General features: G+C 29.7%; 1 protein-coding gene across 1 annotated transcript; it reads left to right on the top strand.

Moving 5' to 3' along the window:
* The first annotated feature begins 19,219 nt into the window (after positions 1–19,219).
* On the top strand, positions 19,220–20,992 carry LOC125371318 (glucosamine 6-phosphate N-acetyltransferase-like). Its single transcript, XM_048379994.1, has 3 exons — positions 19,220–19,234; positions 19,919–20,170; positions 20,461–20,992. Exons 1-3 carry the CDS (start codon positions 19,220–19,222, stop codon positions 20,668–20,670), a joined length of 477 nt encoding a protein of 158 aa, XP_048235951.1. The 3' UTR covers positions 20,671–20,992.
* Positions 20,993–21,424: the final 432 nt, after the last annotated feature.

Below are 21,424 nucleotides of genomic sequence, written 5' to 3'. Positions count from 1 at the left end.
ATGAATAAATTAGTTTACTATTAATTAGAATTTCCTTATATTATAAAATATATAATTTTAATGAAAGTATATATTATAATGACTTCATTTTATTTTAATTAAAAAATATAACAAACATTTTTTATATGAAATATTTTTTATTTTAAAATATTATAAAATTAAATCTATTAATTTTAATATTATATTTTATTATATCTCTAAAATACTATCCATTATTATAAGTAAAACTGAATGGAAGGGTGATAATTTATTTTAAAGAATTTCTAAAGTATAAGAAAAGCTAAATTATTATTTAAATTTTATAATATTTTTGTATTTAAATTAGACAAAATCTATCTAGGGATCATTATATTTTTTTATTTTATTTTAGTTAGTTCCTAATAATCGATTTCGCTTTAATAAATTTTTGTATTTCTTACTTTTACAATTTTTAAGTGTTTTTATTAGGGGCATGCATATAAATGTCATTAATGCAATTGACTATAAGAAATAATAAACTTTTCAATTTTAGTTCATTGAGTCCTAGAAATTTTTTATTATCTTAAAGAATCTTTGAACTTTTAGTTTTGATTCATTAGGTCCCTAAAAGTTGATATAATATTTTGTTATATTTTCTGCATTCAAATATTATCTTGATTCGTTATATACCATTAGATTGAATATAAAAGAATTTAAGTTTATATAAGAGAATTGTCATAGACTTATCTCATTCTTATTATTTATCTAATTCTTTTATTTGATGTGGAAAATAATTTTCATAAACTGTCATACGAGATTATTCCTTAAATAATTTTTATTTTTAAATTAATTTTATCTCAATGCAACTTAAAAAATTTGTGACATTCCAAATCTAATAATATCTAATCAATAGTGTTACATTATTTTTGTTTTGCAAACTAATTTATCTTAATAAATATAAATCTCAGCAATTTATTAAACTAACGTATATCACCCAGAAAAAATATGCTGAAGACTTTTGAAATAAATTGTTGCATATCAGTTTAGGAGGTATCTTTTGAATTGCATATATCATACAAAGATGCACTGCACCTGCAGGAAAAATTAATTTATAATAATTTTCTATTAAGTTGCTAAATTGCTTTTTAGTTTCTCAACTTCAATATTTTTATATTACTATCATTTCTCGACTCATTTCACATTATTTTTCTAGTTCACTATTTATTCTTAAGATTTTCTATCGGAAAGAAGCTTTGAAAATTAACAGATGTTTATGTAAGGATTTAAAAAATAAAAAATAATAATAAGTTTAGGGATATCTCAAAACAAAATAAATCTTTAGGGACCTAATGAACTAAAATTAAGTATTTTACTATCATGTTTAACAATGGATGTAAGCATATCCTTATTAGAAGGACTTAAAAATGACAAAACTAAAGTATAAGGATTTATTAAAATACAATTGATCATTAGTACTAAGTAAAATAAAGTAAAAAAGTACAAAATTAACAAACTATGTAAGGATTTAAAAAAATTCAGAAATATCTCAAAACAAAATAAATCTTTTAGGAGTTAAAGAACTAAAATTAATTATTTTACTGTCATGTTTAACAATGTCTATAAGCAAGCTCCTTGGCAGAACTTAAAAATGAAAAAAAAAATAAAAATATAAGAATTTATTAAAATGCAATCGATCATTAGGACTAAGTAAAATAAAGCAAAGAAGTACAATGACCCAAAGATGGAAAAGATGGGTTTTGCCCTTAAATTATGTTAATTACTTTGACATTATTATTAATGATCTAATGATAATATCTTTAAGTTAAAGATTGTATATGCTATGTGTGTGTGGGTGATAGTTTTAACGCACTTAAATGTCCTAATGACTATGACACAATAAGGTTTTTCAACCTAATTAAGAACATGCTAACTAGTTACAGAGACTAGCACATTCAAATATGGATTTAGAAACTAACTTCCTTATTTGTATATTTCTATTTTTTATTTTATTAGTTAATAATTTATTTTCTGTAGATGCAACATAATAATTTTTTACACATAGACAATAAAGTAGGTTAGGTCCACCTAATTCTAGTCCATTTTATTAAGCTTGGTGTCAGCACCCATTTTTCGAATTTAGATATCTAAGGAATTACGAGAAACCCGATTATGAAAGTTACTACTTTTCTCGAGTCTTGAGAAGTTGAAGACGGGTGAATCCCAATTAAGGTTGTGAGTAATTAAACCAAAATTATTTTTCTGAAATCAATTTAGACTAAATTGGCAGAAAATTTAAGTTTTAAGAGTGAAATTGTAGATTTTAGAAGTACAAGGACTAAAACATAAAAAAATATTTAGAACCTTTTAGCCCTTGAGCAATCGCCTTTATACAGCCTATCGACTCTATGTAGAGTCGATTGGCTTTGCATAGTCCCGGTTAATCCTAAACTTGAAATTCGATATTATTTTGCATTATTTTTTTGATTTAAAACGCTAAAATTAATGAAAAATCTATTATTGATATAAATTCGAATATTAAATAATTTTAATGATTTATTTGGTATTTATCAATAAAAAACCTTGATAATATACTGAAAGGAGTTCAAATTTCGGGGCAATAAGTTTACAAGTCAATCTGGACTATGTCAGATATTATATTTAAAAATAAAGAAAAAATAGATAAATAGAAAGACAAATCATGTTGACTTGTGAGCCTGAAGAGGCTAGCCAAGAAAAAGTTAAGGAAATAAAGTGAGAAGAGAGAAAAAAATATTCGACTAGAAAATCCGAATGAACTAGTTGATAACAAGAGTAGTATTATATGAAATAGAAAATGTCTCCGTTTGTACTCTTATTAAATGAATAAAATTTGATTATAATTTTTGTAAAACTTGCACATTAGTTTTTATTGCTTACGCACTACTAAAAAGAAAAACAAAATAAGAAGCGGAATCTATGAGATCTAAATAGAAGTAGGATCATTTTTTTTCTTTAGCTTTTGTTTGTTTCTTATGGGAAAAACCTATGAAGTTATAACATTCAAGTCTCCATCAATCTTGACATCATACACAATGAAGTAGCAGAGCTAGAATCTTTTAGCTTTCATTCAAAAAATATTATCTCAGGGAAAGTCTTGAGAATCAGTAGATCATCTTCAAGCATTGACACAAAAGATTGTAAGTACTCCATTAACCAAATCTGCAAAAAGAGAAAACAAGGAAAAGTATAAAGAAAAGAAGATACCAAGTTGAAAATCCAAAAGTGTGGCTTAGACAAAAATAGAGTCTGCTAAGTTAAAAACTCGAAAAGGCAGCTTAGGTAAAAGTTAAGATATTAGCCTACTAAGCTGAAAACCTAAAAGGGCAGCTTAGCCAAAAGTTAATGCATAAAAGTAAGAAAAGAAAAGAGATTTGCTTGCTATCTGCATGAAATTGTAGCAAAGCCAATTATCATATACAAGTATCAATACAGCCCCTAAGCAAAATTATTTAGTCCTCACATGCTTGAATTATCTCTAGATCTGCACTTCATGTCATCACCATGACTTTCAGATTTCTTATATGTATCATTGTCTTCATCATGTTCTACTAACCATTTGGCTCCATTCTCTATGAACAAAGAGTAGACAACCTACTTATCAAAGCGTCAATCTTTTATCGATGAGCATCGGAATGCCTCTATCCAAACTAAAGGATGATTTTTAGAAATGTATTATATACCATATATAACATGTATATCACGCACCTTCATTAATTTTGCCTGATGTGAATTCTATATACTTGTATATTTGCCACTAACTTGTAATAAGAAAGTGAACAAAAGAAAATGCTCGATCTACACACAAGTTTACTTTCTGAAATAGAGATTATTAAGTTTACCTTTCGAAGTGGAAGATCATCAATTATCCAAGAGAGTAAAGCACATAACAATTCAACACTCGAAGTAGGAAAATCATTATTTTTCGTCCCAAAGCAGAAGACAACCAAAACTACAGACAATCATCGACGGAAGAGCCCATTATCTATAGTTTTCAAAAAACATACGTGATCCATAATCAGATAAGCATAGTCCCTAAATCAAACGGGTGTGATCCCTAAATTAGACAGATGTGCTCCCTAAATCAGAGGAATGTGGTCCCTAAATCAGACGGGCGTGGTTCCTAAATCAGATGGACATAATCCCTAAATCAAACAGACATAGTCCCTAAATCAAATGGACGTAGTCCCCAAATCAAACAAGCATGGTCCCTAAATCAACCAGGCATATTCCTTCAATCAAATAGGAATAGTCCTTCAATTAAAATAGGTGTAGTCCTTAATCAAAATGGGTGTAGTCCTTCAATAAAGAAGGTGTAGTCCTTTAATTAAGAAAGTGTGATCCTTTAATCAAACAAGTGTGGTCCTTTAATCAAGTAGGCATAGTCCTTTAAGTAGGCATGGTTCTTCAGTCAAATAGGCGTGGTCCTTCAATTCAGATGGGTGTGATCCCTAAAATTCAATGGGCATATGGCCCCTAAATCAAACTTAAAAATTACGCACTAGCTAGGGCTTACGAAGCGTGGCTTCTACAACTCGACATTATATCATTTTTGTAGCATCCTTGATATTTATGATTTTTTTCGATTTATTTAAATATATATGTGCTTATAAATCTTGACAACTGAGGGTAGCTATCAGCACCCATTTTTAGATTTAGATGTCGACTTACCAAATTTCATAAAAAACTTGAGATGAAAGGATAGGAGTGGAGAGTTGATCGCTTGCCCTGCAAAACGATTCCGCTCGAGCTTCTAAGGCTGCATGGGTATCCCAATTTTTAGCACTCTTTTGGTCCCTGATTCCATTCCCCAACGCGTCATACAAAGAGTTTGAATTTAGCATTGAACCCCTTTATCATTTACTACTTGAATTATAAACTTAAACTAAATAAATATGTACAAAAGAAAAATAAATAAATAAATAAGGCTAAAGTAACAAATAGCAAATTTCACTCTAGTTTTCAAACATTCCCCGGCAACGGCGCCAAAAACTTGATATGCTATTTGTGTAGCTACAATCTAAGGCAGTGAACCTATCGATGCAGTTTAGCACTAATGGCGAGTATCAAGGTCGTATTCTCGGGAAAGCGAAAACCTAGAGTTACTACTTTGTTCTTTGTTATCTAACCTAAAATATATGATGGATGAATTCTAAATTTGCTAATAACTAAAAACTGAGTTCTAAATGAGATGCAAGAATGAATAAATGAACGAAACAATCAAGACAAGAAATGCAAACTCAAAGGGAACCTAAACTAGTTGGCAATCAAACAAAAGATAATAAATTGATGAATCCAATTATACTACCTGTGGACAAATTCTTAACTGAATTCGGTCTCCCCCTCGAGATAACCGAATTCCGAAACCTAAGAACCTAAAGTTGGAATCTTTTCCTAGCGATTGATTATTAAGTTAGCATTAAGCTTTAATCCGCCTATATTAAGCTCTGTTAATTCTTAATCCGGCTAGCCAATTACCCTTATCTCTAAGTGATCATTAACCAGTTCTTGCTATTCAAAATTCCAATTACTTAATGAATTTCTCAATTACATAAAGCAATCTAAGGAACACAATTCACAACGTCTCATAAATAATGCGATATCTTATTAATATTGAAAGCAAGAAGAATACAAAAAGGAACTCAAACAATCCAACAATTTTGTACTAAGCCAACATAGTAAGAAAATCCTAATAGGTTTAATCGATCTAGCTACACATGTTCATGTCTAAAACAATTAGGAATTCAATAACAATGAAAGAATAAAGAAAATGAAATAGATACACTATTTTCCTTCGAATTGGATGAACAGCTCAAAATCCCCAAATCTGATTGATGAACCCTAAATTGCCTATTGAATGCCTCCAAATCTCCTCTTGATCTTCAATTGGATGTTAAAACCAATGTAATCCTTCCTTCCATAGATGAAATAAACTTCCAAAGTCGAGTATTAAAGTCTAGGAAAAGATGGCTTATGCATGTATATGTGAAATCAAGTTAGAAAATCGAACCCCCTTCAAAAGAACTCAATTTTGCCTATATAAATGTTTCAATATGGCTATGCTCAAGCCTATGTTGGTCAGCCTGGTCAGTGCTCACACTGTCTTTGGTCAAGACGGCAGTAGTGCTGAGTTGTGCTAGTCGGCCGGTAGTGCTCAAGGCATCTTGAACCTCTGAGTCCCAAAAAATCAGCCTCTTCTCCCTAACCGTGCCCTCACCAGTGGTGAGCCACCACAGGCCATGATGGAGGCCGTGGTCACCTCGGAAACCATGCTGAAAGGTCACTTTTGAGGGTCAAATGTCAATGGCTTAGCACGGCTAGAGTCAAGGCCGTGCTCAACCTTGAAATGCTAGCCTTTGCTCAATTTTTATGGATTCCAGTCCATATTCGGACGTATCTCCCTCAAATACTGATAATGTCCATTGATGATTGCCTGAAACATGAAAGAAACCAAAACAAAGGTGATTCTGGCATAAAACAAGATAATTATATACAAAAATGGAAGTAATTGAGCATATAAACATGTGTAAAACAATGCATATCATGTGTCAAAAAATTAAAAGCTTTAGGAAAAAGAGGTTTTTAGTGGTTTAAAAAAGTTTATTATTGAAAATAGAAGATTTCCTTGAAGAAACATAAAAAAATAATTTTTTGGGTAATTTCCTTCGTACAACATTGTTGTATTTTCTTTTTGAATTTTTAGAAGATCAATTTATTCTAAAAAAATAAAGGTAGCCACTTGAGGGCAAAAAAATTACTCTTAACTGTTTTTATATATTTTTCACATCCATTGTATTTAAATTCTTATTTTTATTTATTTCATTTAATGCGTTTATTTTTCATTGTCTGTTTATTCCACCTCCACACATTATCATTATTTAATTTCTATTCATGCACCCTTTTTTATATATATTATAATCTTATTTAAATCAAATTTCTTTTACTTCTAGAGTTTTGCCATCTCCTAGGTAGGTTGAGCTCGTGTGAGTTTAACTTGTACTCGCGCGAGGTCAACCTCTTTCATCCACAGATTACTTGCCATTTCATTTATATGCTTATGCATTTTGACTAAAACGATATCATTTAATGGCCATAGGAACTTGAACCATTAAGCTTGCATGAGGTCACCTTTTGCGCTGCGAGGCTAGGAAGCCCAAGGCCTTACACCAACACCGTTTAGCCCTTGGAGTCATGTTTAGTGTGTTCCAAGGACTGAGCTCTAAGCGCACATGAGGTCACCCTCTACTTACGCGATTCTAATAACCATTTGAATCCAAATAGAGATTCATAGGGTTAAACGACTTCATGTTGATTGTGGCGAGAGCTCATGGTCTGATCTCGTGCGGGCTTACCCTGTGCTCGCGCTAATTCACTCTCTTTCTTTCTTAGCAAATGGGTTAGCTTCAAAATGACGTTATGAGCCCTTCCTTTGTCCTGAGAGGACTAACCTCGTGCAAGCTCAACCTGTACTCATGCGAAGTCAGCCTTTGTGATGAGACAGAAGATATTTTAATTTATTTTATTATGTTGCTTTTATTGCTGCCTTATTTCATTCCTGTCCATTTTTAATTAAATTACTCATTTAATTATTTCACTTTATTGTGCTTCTATCATGGTTTAATTCTAACTCCCCATTTGAAACAAAATAGAGACGCTTGGGGTTAAACGACTTTGTGTGTTGATTATGGTTAGAGGTCATAGTATGATCTCGCAACGGGCTTACCCTGTGCTCGTGCTATTTCACTCTCTCTCTTTCTTAGCAAGTGGGTTAGCTTCAAAATGACATGGTGAGCCCTTTCTGTGTCTTGAGAGGACTAACCTTGCATAAGCTCAACCTGTACTCGTGCGAAGTCAGCCATTGTGATGAAACAGAAGATATTTTAATTTATTTTATTATGTTGCTTTTATTCCTACCTTATTTCATTCTTGTCCATTTTTAATTAAATTACTCATTTATTTGTTTCATTTTATTATGCTTCTATCATGGTTTAATTCTAACCCCTAAAGCAGAGTAACTAAGGCTAAAATGAATCCGACACTTAGATTAGGGTTAAAAAAAATGCAAATAATGTGGGCACCAAGACATGTAAAAGATAAAACCTAAGGCACCAAAGTACCTCCTCATTAGGACTAGTAAAGCTACCAATGTGCCTCCCGTCTAGGATTAGTCAAGGTACCAAAATACCCCATGCTTAGGTTAGTTATTGTCTTTCTTACCTCACATGCTAATAAGATAAAAAAAAGTCGGTGAATAAAATAAATATAGGATAAACTTAGGCTAAGACAATTTTATTAGGATATGCAAAGGTTTGTCTGCTCTAGTGGAGGCTAGGCTTCACCACTTAGGCAAAGCCGTCATCCTTACTCCCAAACTGTCCTGATCTCATCGATTAGCGACTTATTCTCCAAAATGGTCTTAAGACCATTTTATAATCCCTTAGGGCCCTCAACTAAATGGCTCATTTTGAAATGGACCTAGTACAAAGAGTAGACTCCGGACTAGCAGTGGAAACCCATAGAAAAAAGTCGGTCCCTCACATATTGTGCATCAGCAGTTCCCAAATATCGGTCTTCTTATTCTTCTTTAATTCTTCTAATAAATTTTTATCCTATTCTTTTGAACCTTTATTTACTTGCTTCAACTCTTGTGCCCCCTTGTCACTACTTTTAGTTTCTGGCCCAGTCTCTTTATCAGAGTCACTATCTACCCATATGTCTTTAGCACTGCTGTCTTGGACCTCATATTCATCCATAGTGTTGTACCAAATGTCGATAGCCATAATCGACTTCTTCTCCCCTTATTTCCACATTTCCATGATGCAACTGTTACCAATTAGCTGCTCATCACTATCTGAAACCCAACTGCTTAGTACAATATCCTCGATTTGAATGTCAACCAAAAAAGTGTTGGAATTTTTATAAGAAAATGAGTCTTTGAAATTAGAGGTTGAGGAATTGAGAGGCTCTATTTCAAAATTTCAAAAGGGAAGGAAGCCTTGGATACATTAATTATGTCTCAAAGGCCTCCTTTGGTCAAATATGGATTAGGATTTAATTGTACATCATCATATACCTCATCTCCTCCCATATCTAAATTTGTAAAGGCCCCAACATTACAAACTTCTTCAATTGAGGGTGTTGAAAAGAAGGCCAAGACACACATCAAAACTCTTATTCCTAAGAGAAAGGAAATAGTTCCACATGTTCCAAAGGCTAAGCCTAAAGGAACCAATCATGCATTCATGTATAAAAAACATGCTTCTCATCACTTATCTAAAACATGTTCTTATATGCATGATTAGGCAAAAAGTGTGATGAGACCTAAACCTCAAGCAAAGAGGCATATAAACAAAAGAAAGTTTAAGCCTAATATTCAATGCCACTATTGTATGAAGTTTGGGTACATTAATATATTTTGCTATGTTAGAAAGACACATATCCAATTATAAGAGACTACCACGACTAACCCTTAAGGACCCAAAATGATTTGGGTACCTAAAAGAAAAGACACTTAATTTTATTTTTGTACGTATGTTTCAAGTCAAGTTTGAAAGAGGATGATTGGCATTTGGATAGTAAATGTTCAAGCCATATGACCGGAAATGCCAACTTCTTTTCATACTTAAAGAAAATTGATGGAGGAAAGATAACTTTTAAAAATAATGCCAAAGGTAAGATAGTAGTCATTGGCTCCATTAGTAAAAATAGACTCTCCTCTCATTAATAATATATATTTAGTTGATGATTTGAAGCATAACCTCCTAAGTATAAGTCAATTATGTAACAAAGATAACAAAGTCACATTTGATTCTAAAGGTTGCCAAGTCACCTTCTTAAGGAATGACTAGAAAATTCTTAGAGGAGAAAGGTTTGGCAATACCTACATAATTAACTAACACAAGATTGCTAATGAATCCTTTAAGTGTCTTATGTTTCTTAGTGAAGAGTCATGGTTGTGGCATATGAGGCTTGGACATGCAAGCATGGAGCTTCTTCATAGTCTCAAGAAGGATGAGTTAGTAGCTGAGTTTTCCAAATGTGAAGTTTACAAAGGATAAGACATATGGACTTTGCCAAATGGGGAAGCAACACAAAGTATTCTTCAAAGCCAAAAATATTGTGAGTACGTCTAGACCCCTTCAATTAATTCACATGGATTTGTTTGGTCCTAATAGAGTTGCTAGTTTATGAGGAAAATATTATGCATTTTGTGTTTGTGGATGAGTACTCTATATTTACTTGGATTAGTTTCTTAGCTTATAAGAATGATATTGTTTCTTAGCTTATAAGAATGATGCTTTTGAAGCATTTCAAAGTTTTATAAGAAAGTTTAAAATAAAATAAGTTTTTGTATTTCCAAAATAAAAAGTGATCATGGAAAAGAATCTAAAAATGTTTATTTGAATCTTATTGTGATGAAAATAGAATTTCAGATGATTTTTCATCCCCTAGAACATCCTAACAAGATGGTGTGCAGAGAGATAAAATAGAACTCTTGTTGAGATGGCTAGAACTATGCTCAATAAGTATGATTTACCTACATACTTTTAGGTGAAAGCTGTTAATATTTCTTGTTATATAATCAATAAAGTTTTCAAAGACCAATTTTAAATAAAACTTCCTATGAGCTATGAAATGGAAGAAAGCTCAAAATCTCATATCTTAGAGTATTTAGATGGAAATGCTATATTCTAAATACTAAGGATAATCTTGGAAAATTCTCATTCAAAATAGCTGAAGGTATCTTTCTTGGTTATTCCTCCTCTAGCAAAAACTTATAAAGTATTTAATAAGAAATCCATAGTTATTGAGGAGTCTATTAATGTTGTATTTGATGAATCTAGTACACTTGATCTTAGGACAAGTTCTTTTGATCATTTGTAGGTGATTTTGAGAAGCTTGACCTCAATGAAGTAGAAAATCAAGTTGAAGGTACTTCTTAAAACTAACCTCAAGATAGTGAGCCTTCTCGACCACCTCAAGAAGAAGCAATTCAAGAACTTTTAAAGGAGTGGAGGGTACCCAAGGAGTTGATCATAGGTGATCCTTCAAAGGGAGTAAGTACTAGGTTCTCAATTTAAATAGATAATCATCTTATTTTTCTTTCTCAAATTGAGCTAGGGACCATTACTGAGGATCTTAATAATGAGTATTGGGTAATTTCTATATAAGAGAAACTCAACCAATTTGAAAGAAACAAAGTTTAGAAACTTGTCCCTGGACCCAAAGATCATCTAATTATTTTTTGCAAATGGGTGTATGAGAACAAGTTAGATAAGCAAGATTCCATCATTAGGAACAAAACTTGATTGGTTGCCAAAGGCTATAACCAAGAGGAAGGCATTGACTATCATGAAAAGTTTGCACCCATAGTAAGATTAGAAGCAATTAGAATTTTACTAGCCTATGCATGCCATATAAACTTCAAAACTTTTTAAATGGATGTTAAAAGTATATTCTTGAATGGCTTTATTAAAAAAGAGGTGTATGTTGAATGACCTCCCAGTTTTGAATATCATGAATTTCTAAACCATATTTTTAAATTGACTAAGGCCCTATATGGTTTAGTGCTTGGTATGAAGGGCTTAGTATTTTTGTTTTACAAAATAGCTTTTCAAAAGGGAAGGTTGAACAACTCTTTTATGAAAACTCACAAGCATGATACATTAATTATTTAAATTTATATTAATGCTATAGTATTTGGTGCTACTAATGAATCTTTGTGTGATGAATTCTTCAAGTGCATGACTAGGGAATTTGATCAGCATGATGGGAGAGCTTAAGTTCTTCCTAGGATTGCAAATTAAACAATGCAAGGATGACGTACAATCCAAGTATATTAAGAGCTTCTTAAGAAGTTTAGAATGGAAGGATGTAAGAAAACCAAGACACTAATGAACACATCAACAAAATTGGACAAGGATAAAAAGAGTAAGCCACTCGATGAAAAGAACTATAGTTGTATGATTGAATCTTTACTCTATCTTATGACTTCTGGACTCAATATTATGTATAGTGTTTATTTGTGTGCATGTTTCCAATCTAGCCCTAGGGAATCACATTTGCATGTCGTTAAGAGAATCTTGAAATATTTGGATGACACATTGCATATAGGTCTTTGGTATCCTAAGGATACATCTTTTGATATAATTAGTTTCTCTAATGTTGATTATATAGGTAGTATCTTAGATAGAAAGAGTACTTTTGGAACTTGCTATGTCCTAGGTAAATGTTCAATATTTTGATTTAGTAAAAAGCAAGTCTCAATTGCCTTGTCACTACTGAAGTGGATTATGTGGCATCGGGTTATTATTGCACTCAAGTTCTTTGGATAAAATAATAACTTAAGGATTATGCCCAAGTGCATAGTCACATTCCAATTAAGTGAGACAACACTAGTGTAATAAACTTGTTTAAGAATTCTATTCAACACTCTAGGAGTAGGCATATAGACATTAGACATCATTTTTTAAGAGATCATGTGCAAAATGATAATGTAGTGTTAGAATTTATTGACACCAATAACCAACTTGACGATATCTTCACCAAGCCCTTAAATGAGAAAAGACTAAATTTTACTAAGAAGGAACTTGGTATGATATATATAGACTCTCTTGATTCGTGAGCGTGTTTATATAAATTAATGTGCATACTTGATAAAATGATTGTGAACATTGTTGTGCATTGATTTTACTAGATTATGAATGACTAAAATTTTGCTCATTGTTAATATAAATGGCTATTGAGTATCCTTATGTCATTCTTAAATCAACGTGTGATTAGAAAAGTCGTGCCATGAGTCTCATGAAAAGTCTTAAATAAGAATCTCATATTTTCATTTTTTACTTGTGAATCATGAGGGCAATCTCTCTGTTGTGGACACGATGTACACTGGATCTTTAAAATTAAATTTTAGGCAAAATTTCATATGCTATGTGTGTCTTGTGAAATGCAAAAATCGGATTCTTATTGTTATTTAGCATTCAAATCTTTTGCTGACGTGAAGAATAATCTTATGAGCGTAATTGCAAAAATCTTATGACCTAATATTAGACACATTTTATAAAAGTCGCAGACGCGATCATCATACTGCGGTCGCGACTTTCATTAAAACCACATTTTTGAAAACTATTATATATTTTTGAAAATTAAATCTTCATGATTTTCTAACCGTTTTTCTTCATTTTCCTTGCTATGAAAATTTGTTCTTAATCACTTTTTTCATTCTTAAGCATAATACTCATCAAACTTTCATTTTTCTTCTTTTATTTTCTTTTTATACCTTCAAGCTCTTTTTATCTCCTGTTCAAATCAAATAAAATGGCACCAAAGTTTAAGATTACAAGGGAATAAGGGGAAAGGAATAGCTTAAGAGGGTTTATAAGATAGGATAACCCAAATAATTGCTTTAAAGGAAGTGGTTGCCTATAAAGTACCATCAAGGCACTCCCTTAGGCAATTAGAGATTGAGAAAGAGGTAACATAAGGGATTCAGGCTCTTATTTGAAAAAAATTCATCTTTCTAAATAAGAATAGGTTCTTAGAATTGACTAAAGAGTTTTTATGCACTCTAGATGTCAAAAAGAATTTGAGTGACCCTTTAGGCCATTGTGGCTTTACATTTAACCTCTTTAGAAATCAATTTAGCCTTGCTAGAGATCAAGTGGCAGAAGTTTTTAGATTTCATTGGGATGGGTACTTTCACATCATGGACATTGAAAGCTCCTTCACCCAATTTTGGTCATCCATCTCTATCGAAACCAGGTATGATCTAAAATCCTTCTTAGCCAAAAATATAAAGTCTCTTAATCTTTAGTTTCTTCACTAGATCATTACTTTCACTATCAATTCTAAAAGTGATGGTAATGAAAAGGTTATCCAAAAAGACCTTTTCTTTCTTTATAGGATGGTAAACCACTAGAAAATTCAAACATCTCGATTTCTCATTGATCATTTTATCTCTTTTAGCAACAATTCTGAAGGACTTATTCTCCTCCATTCTCACATCAACCATATTACAAAATATTGCAATGATTTTTCTTCAAACTTCAAACAAAATCCTTTAACCAAACTAGCCTATAATTCTAACCTTCTTGACCTTAACTACCTACTTCACTGTAGAACCACCACTTTCACTCAAGAAAACACTTATGAATACATTCTTGGAGAGTATGAGGGTCCTAGAAAATCTTCTAAAAGATTAAGGATAGTGTCACCCCTACACGAGGAAGGAGTAAAGGCAAGAGTGCAACCTCAAGCCCCTAAGAATTATAGTGAGGATTTTAAAGAAAAAGTACTTAAATTTATGGAGAGGCATGAGAAAAAAATGGATAAAATATATAGACTTCTTCATCATCTTCACTTGGACATGAGGAAAATCTAAGAAAAGAGAATAGAGATAATCTCATGTGATGTTGATGAATAGGATACAAGTGAAGAAGAGCAAGAGGATGAGGATGAAGAAAATGGAAATAAGACTTGAAGTGCCTATTCATTTTCTTTAAATTTTTATTTCTTCTATATTTTCTTTTATTTTTGCTTATTCTCCCACTTCACATTTCATGGCATATTTCTTTTGATCCAACATGTATTTCAATGCTTAAGTAATAAAATGTGATTTTCTTATCCTTGTTATTTATCTCTTACTTTATTTATTTTCTCTTATTCTTAATTGCCCCTTACCTTTTTGCTTGTGACAAAAGGAGAGACAAAGTTAGAGTGTTGAGAGATTAAAGTGAAATCAACTTAACTCAAAGCTTTTCCTTAACTTAGGAACGGGGAGAGATTAAATGAAAGATAGAATTATAGGAGAAAAATAAGTTAAAAGGAAATCAAGTTATCTTAGAAAGGGAGCGTAATTTCAAAAAACACAAGGGGCAATGATTTCAAAAGACAAATGGGATAGAAAATCAAATCATAAATTAAATGAGAGTTCTCTTACCTTATTTTGCTTTATTTTTTCTCTCCCAAAGTTAATCTTAATTGTTAAAATAAAAAAGGAAAGATTGTTAGGCTAAGTCCTTTCATGACTCAAGGCACCCCTAATTTTAACCTTTGTAATTAAATTGAGTATTTCTAACTTTGGTTTTTTAGTGTCTTATATAGAAAAATTATGCATTTCATAGAAAGGATAAAGTTCAAATCTACCTCCTAAATCATGAGCTCCATCAGCTTATTGCAATTGGGGCTTTCATATTCAATTGATCGTTGAAGCTAAAGGGAATATTGCGACCGCAATAAGCAGTAGCGCCTGTGAAAAAGTGCAAAATGGAAACAGTAGGTATTGTACCCAACGTCATGACTGCGACCAAGGTCTACCTTAGAAGCCTTACCTCTAATAGATCACTACCGCGCCAATGACTTCACGACCACAGCACATATTTGTTAGAAAGACTACCAACGGTTACCTCTAACATAACGAATCATAGAGTGCCACTTGAATTATATCATTACTACTACTTTGAGAATCGCGATCGCGACCAAAGAGTCTCGACCGTAAAAATGTTTGTTGCGACCGTGATTTAGGTGTAGCGATTATGACTATGCTCTAATAGTGCATTTAATGCACTATCTAGAGCCACAAGCAATAAAAGGCCTATGAATCATAGTTTCTTTAGCTTTAAGAGGGTATAATTACCCCCCTCCAAAAGACCTTTATGGTTGATCAACAACTTCCAATTGTGTCTTATTCATTACTCACTTATTTCACACATTTCTAATTAAATTTTATGTGTAATTAACTTTGTAAAGCTTGTTATAAGAGCTTGTATGTTCTTGTGAGGGTTTGAGTGTTAGCCCAAACACTTGGAATTTAGTTTGAGAGTTAGCCTAGGTAAAATTCTTGTAAGGATTATGTGTGAGCCTTTGAAAAACACAAGTGTAATGGTTTGGTGTGAGTCCTAAACACTAAGATGGGTGTGAGCTTGGAAAAACTCTATTATAAGTGTGTTAGAATATAGTGGAATACACAATTGGAGATTAGAGAGTAAATGTCAGATTGGTTAATATCTGAACCACTATAAATTATGTGTTATACATCTTTCTCTATTCCTCCACTTCTTTCATTCTAATCATCAAAAAAATTAGCTCATAACCATTCTCATATTCACTAATTCAACCCCCATTCTTAGTTTATGAGGACAAACAATAACAATTGACTAGAAAGACAGAGTCACACGAAATGCTAACATCTGAACAGGGGACTTAGTGGTAATTTGAAGTTGCCTTACAAATAACAAACGGACAAAAAAGCCACATTCAAACAATGTCATTTCGACAATTAGAGCCTAAAGGTATGCACTATTTGGTTTAAATTGAAATGAACTGAACCAAATATAGTTTTTATTTTGAGTAATTTAATTTAATTTGGTTTTTATATGAAAAAATCATGAAAATCGAACCGACTGATATATATATATATATATATATATATATATATATATATAAACAATCTAAAAAATAATAAGTTAGGAATACCTATATTATGATTTTTTTATTAAATTTATAATTTATTTACTTATTTTTATTTTTATTGTATTAAAATATAAAAATATCATTTTCGAACTTTTTTGAATTTATGATTATTGTTAATTTTTATTATTTTTTTAATTTTTGGATAAAGCAACCAAAAGCAATTAAAGAACAACAAAAAATAGCTAACAAACAACAAAAAATAAAAAATTATTGAAGAACAATTGGAACCCAACAAAAAGTAATCAAAAAACAATTGCAAAACAATAACACTGTAAATTTAAAAAAATCCAAAAAAATAATCTTTTTGAAAAAAAATTTACACGATAAAAATGATATCTTGTGTTGATTTTAGTATATCTTTTAAAAACTCTCACAAAATAAAGCTTGAATCTTTCATTTAACTATATAAATTTTTATTAATAAACTAATCCCATTAACTCTATAAATTTCAAATGCAATATTATTACTAATAATAATAATAATAATAATAATAATATTATTATTATTATTATTATTAATATAGAGAAAAATATAACATTGAGACACAACATATCTAAATGATAGACTATCTAAAATACGTTAGAGTGGTGCATCAATGCTATAAAAAAAAACTTTTAGAAATTTTAATATGACACCAACTTTAGTCCATAATTATAAATCACATCTGATGCAATAAATAAGACTAATTAATACATAATTAAATCTAAGAAGAATTATGCTTCTCACTTTTTTATAGGCAGATTTTTTAATTAAATTGTTGGAATTAAATTTTACTATTATTTTTCTAAATTAGATAATATCGCCAAATCATTCAATCACTCGTACGACTTTATATGCAAGATTTTTAATTAATTTGTTAGAATAAAATTTTACTATGATTTTTAAATAGATAATATCACAAAATCATTCAATCTCTCTTGTGACGTAGTTGATTGGAGGTAGTTTTTAATTCAATAATATAAATATATTGTGTTTTACATTTTTAGGCCAGAGTAATATAGTCAAAAGCTCAAAAAATTAACTCTATACTGAATACTTAAAAGATATGAGCTATGATTTAAGAGACCCTAGATAGCTGCCTATGCAGACTACTCTTGGAGCTGGAAGTGCATATGAAACCAAATAAAAATTATGACTATAAAGATATTATAATTTAATAGAAATTTGAATATTAAAATTTTTCTCTTCACTTAATATTTAATTATGTTAGATAAAGTTATAGTAACTAAAAATAAGATATGTTAATATCTTACCATATTGTAAATATAAAATTAATGAGACAAAATAATAATAAAGTACGATAAAAACATAACATAACATATATTTTTAAAAAATATATATACAGATAATATTATATAAAGAAATATTTTCTTAAAACGAAACTTAAAAATTATAATTTATTATAATATAGAATTTATTCTTATTTACAATTAGCTCAAATTAGGATTGAATGTTTATTATAATTATATAAAAATTATTCTTATATAAAATATCACTGTAGAAAAATTGTAACGTAGTTAGCTTGGTGGTAAGTGTAACTTTCTCATGCGACTTTGGCACTAGTTCAATTTCCATTTGCTCCATTTTTGAACTTTCTCTTTAAACCTTTTAAGTTTTAGGTTCTTTATTTCTTTAAATTAGTTTTAGTTTTTGAACATTCTCTTTAAGTTTTTTAATTTTTAGTTTCTGTATTTTTTAAAACTCTTTTATTTCCTCTTTTATTTTTTAACACGAATAAAATAACTACATTATATTATTAAAATATTTTATAAGCAGTGTAAGACATTATTTTTTAATTAGCTTATGAAACAAATTAAATATATTTGACATCTAAAATATTAGAGTAAAAGTTAGTAACTCTTTTGAGAGTTATAGTTTCTTTATTTTCTTTAAATTTTCTATTTCTTTTCTAATTTCTAATAAAAATAAATAACTATATTACACTATTAAAGTATTTCTACGAGTTGTGTAATATATTATTTTATAACTAGCTTATAAAATAAATTTAATAATATTTAAGCTATAAAACATTAGAGTAAAAAGTTAGTGATTCAATTTATAACAAGAAAAATGATATGGATATTTTATAATGATTTATTTTGATATTATAATTAAATTTAATTATCAAATATAATTAATTTTTATTTTATGAGCTAATTTTAAAATAATATATTATACGACTTATAAATTTTTGTAAATAGTGTAATATAGTTATTTTATTTTTATTAAAAATTAAAAGAAAAACAAATTTTATTAAAAAATAACATATATATATAGAGAGAGAGAGAGAGAGCAAGAGAAGGCTTATATAAAAAGTAAGGAGGAGATAATAATATAAAAAATATATGAAAGAACATTACTAAAACAAAGAAAAATATAAAGGAATAACGGTGGATAGGTACTAAAGTAAAACATTAAAGAAAAGGATAAAAGAAAAAAAAAAGAGAAAAAAAAAGAAAAAGAAAAATAACATAAAAAAAGGAAAAAAAGGCTAATTTATTAATTAAATTCTAAATTTTATATTTTTTTAATAAATTTATCAAATAGTTTCAAAATTTTAAAATAAATATCTATATTTTTAATTTATTTTTAAAACCACTTTCTAATAATAATTATAAAATTTTTACTGTAAGAAATATGATATGAAAAGCAATTATGCTTACTAAAAAAATAATAATTAAAAACAGAAAAAATAGTTTGTCTTAAATTTAATAATATAACTATTAAAAGTCTTTTATATGTGCATCTAGATATGACAACGAGTAAGGTACCCGCCCATTTAATGGTATCCGAACCCGAAGTCAAACCCGTTTAAACTATACTTATCTCAATATGTCCCAAATCTGTTTAAAAAGTGACCCTTGTAATCCGAACTCATCCCAAATTCTAATAGGATTATCCGCAAACTATCCGAACCTGATTAAGACTAGTTTAGATTAAATGACTATTAAATAAATTTTATAGGTATTTAAATGGTATAGCGGGTACCCTACCCATTAAAACATGTTTATATGAATATACGAGAAATTAAATGGGTACCCGTTTACCGAACCCGTTTACAATAATTTAAATGAATAAAAATAATAATAAAACATAAACTAATCAAGTATAAGTATTCAACATTAAATGTTCAATATATTAATACAAAACAAATATAAATTCAATAAAATTTAAAACAATGTTGTATATAATAAAAACTAAATAAAATGCAATATTTATTACACTTTGTAGATCTTCAACTTCATATTTAAAATGTTTATCTACCACATTTGAAAAGAATAACACTATTAACATATTTAAACATTAAATAATAGATCTATTTATAACAATTATTATAAGAAATATTTAAATAATACTTGCGCAATAAAAAGAAAAAAATCAAATAAGCAGTTATAATGTATTTATAGAGTTACTGCTATAATTAACCGTTTGTGATTCAATATCAAACAAGGAATCTGAAGAGCGGTTTGAAGAGATTAGCTCTTACGGTGTCGATCATATTATTTGTGTAATTGAAGATGACCGATCTGAGAAGATTATTGCAACTGGGAGTGTGTTTATTGAAAAGAAGTTCGTAAGGGATTGCGGAAAAGTTGGGCACATTGAAGATGTTGTGGTTGATTCCACTGCTCGAGGGAAACAGCTGGGAAAGAAAATTATCGCCTTCCTGACAGGCCATGCTCAATCAATGGGATGCTATAAGGTTATTCTATATTGCAGTATTGAGAACAAATAATCTTATGAGAAGTGTGGATACAAGTAGACAGAGATTTAGATGGCAAAGTATTTTAGTTAAGAACTATTTTCTTATCCTTCAAAATTAACATTATGTATTTGATATCAGTTGCTTTTGTTGCTAGAAAGATAGGTAAACATCTAATTTGACAGCCACAATGAATCATTATCAACATCCAAAATGACAGCCACAATCAAAATCGTTAATTCAAGAACCTTTCGCAAACATCTAATTTGACAAAGTTGTTGCGTTCCTAGCTTAATTACCTAAGACGGCAGCAAGGGCGACGCCAACAGCAGCGGCGTGGACGGCAGCAGCGGCAGCTTGAACACAGCAGCAAAGTGAATCGCAGCAGCGATGGTGTGGACGGCAGCAATGACGACGTGAATGGCAGTAGCAATAGAGTGAACGACGGTGTGAAAAAGAGGGTGGGTGGTGGAGACTTTGAGAGGGTTAAGCTGATGTGAGTTTGAGATGAAAAGATAATAATAGAATTAGGATTTACTTTGTCCTCAGTTTTTTTAAGTTTGGAATATTAAAATTATGTAATTTTACTCAAAACTATATAATTTTATTTAATTTTTTTTTTAATTTGATACATCAAAACTACGTAGTTTTACTTAAAACTATGTAATGTTATTTAAGTTTTCTTTTATTTGGTACATCAAAACTACGTGGTTTTACTCAAAACTATGTAGTTTTATTTAAAACTATATAGATTACTTTGAAACTGCATAGTTTTACTTAAAACTACATAGTTTTGCTTAAAAATACTAAATTTTATTTTTAATTTATATGTAATATGTTTCTTTAATTTATTAATAAAAAATTTATTGAATTCATATATAATATCTTAATTTTCATATAAATATTAAATTTTAATATTATAAAAATAAAAATTAAACTATATAATATATTCAAATTTTAAAAATTGTCTTATATTTCTAGACGAAATAATACAATACATATACTTATTAATATAGAATCTTAATAATAAAAGTGAGATCTATTAATTAAAATTAAGAACTTAAGGTTAAAATTTAAATTCTATTACATAACAATATGGTATAAGATTCTTTTTATATTATATTAATTAGTTAAGAGACATAAAATTAGTCAAGATTATTTAATAAACATGATTAATGTTATACTAACACTACATAATCATAAGTTAATAACGGTAATATATTAGATTGAGCATTATAATAATTGTTTAACGTG

This window comes from Ricinus communis, chromosome 10 (genome assembly GCF_019578655.1).
Source record: "Ricinus communis isolate WT05 ecotype wild-type chromosome 10, ASM1957865v1, whole genome shotgun sequence".
Lineage (NCBI taxonomy): Eukaryota > Viridiplantae > Streptophyta > Magnoliopsida > Malpighiales > Euphorbiaceae > Ricinus > Ricinus communis.
Note: the sequence above shows the minus strand (reverse complement) of the source record. Positions and strands in the feature narration are given on the sequence as shown.

Bases quoted from the DNA above. Each gene is read 5' to 3' on its own strand.
- LOC125371318 (XM_048379994.1), top strand. The intron at 20,171-20,460 runs GTTATTCTATAT...TTGCGTTCCTAG, and splicing joins AATCAATGGGATGCTATAAG to CTTAATTACCTAAGACGGCA.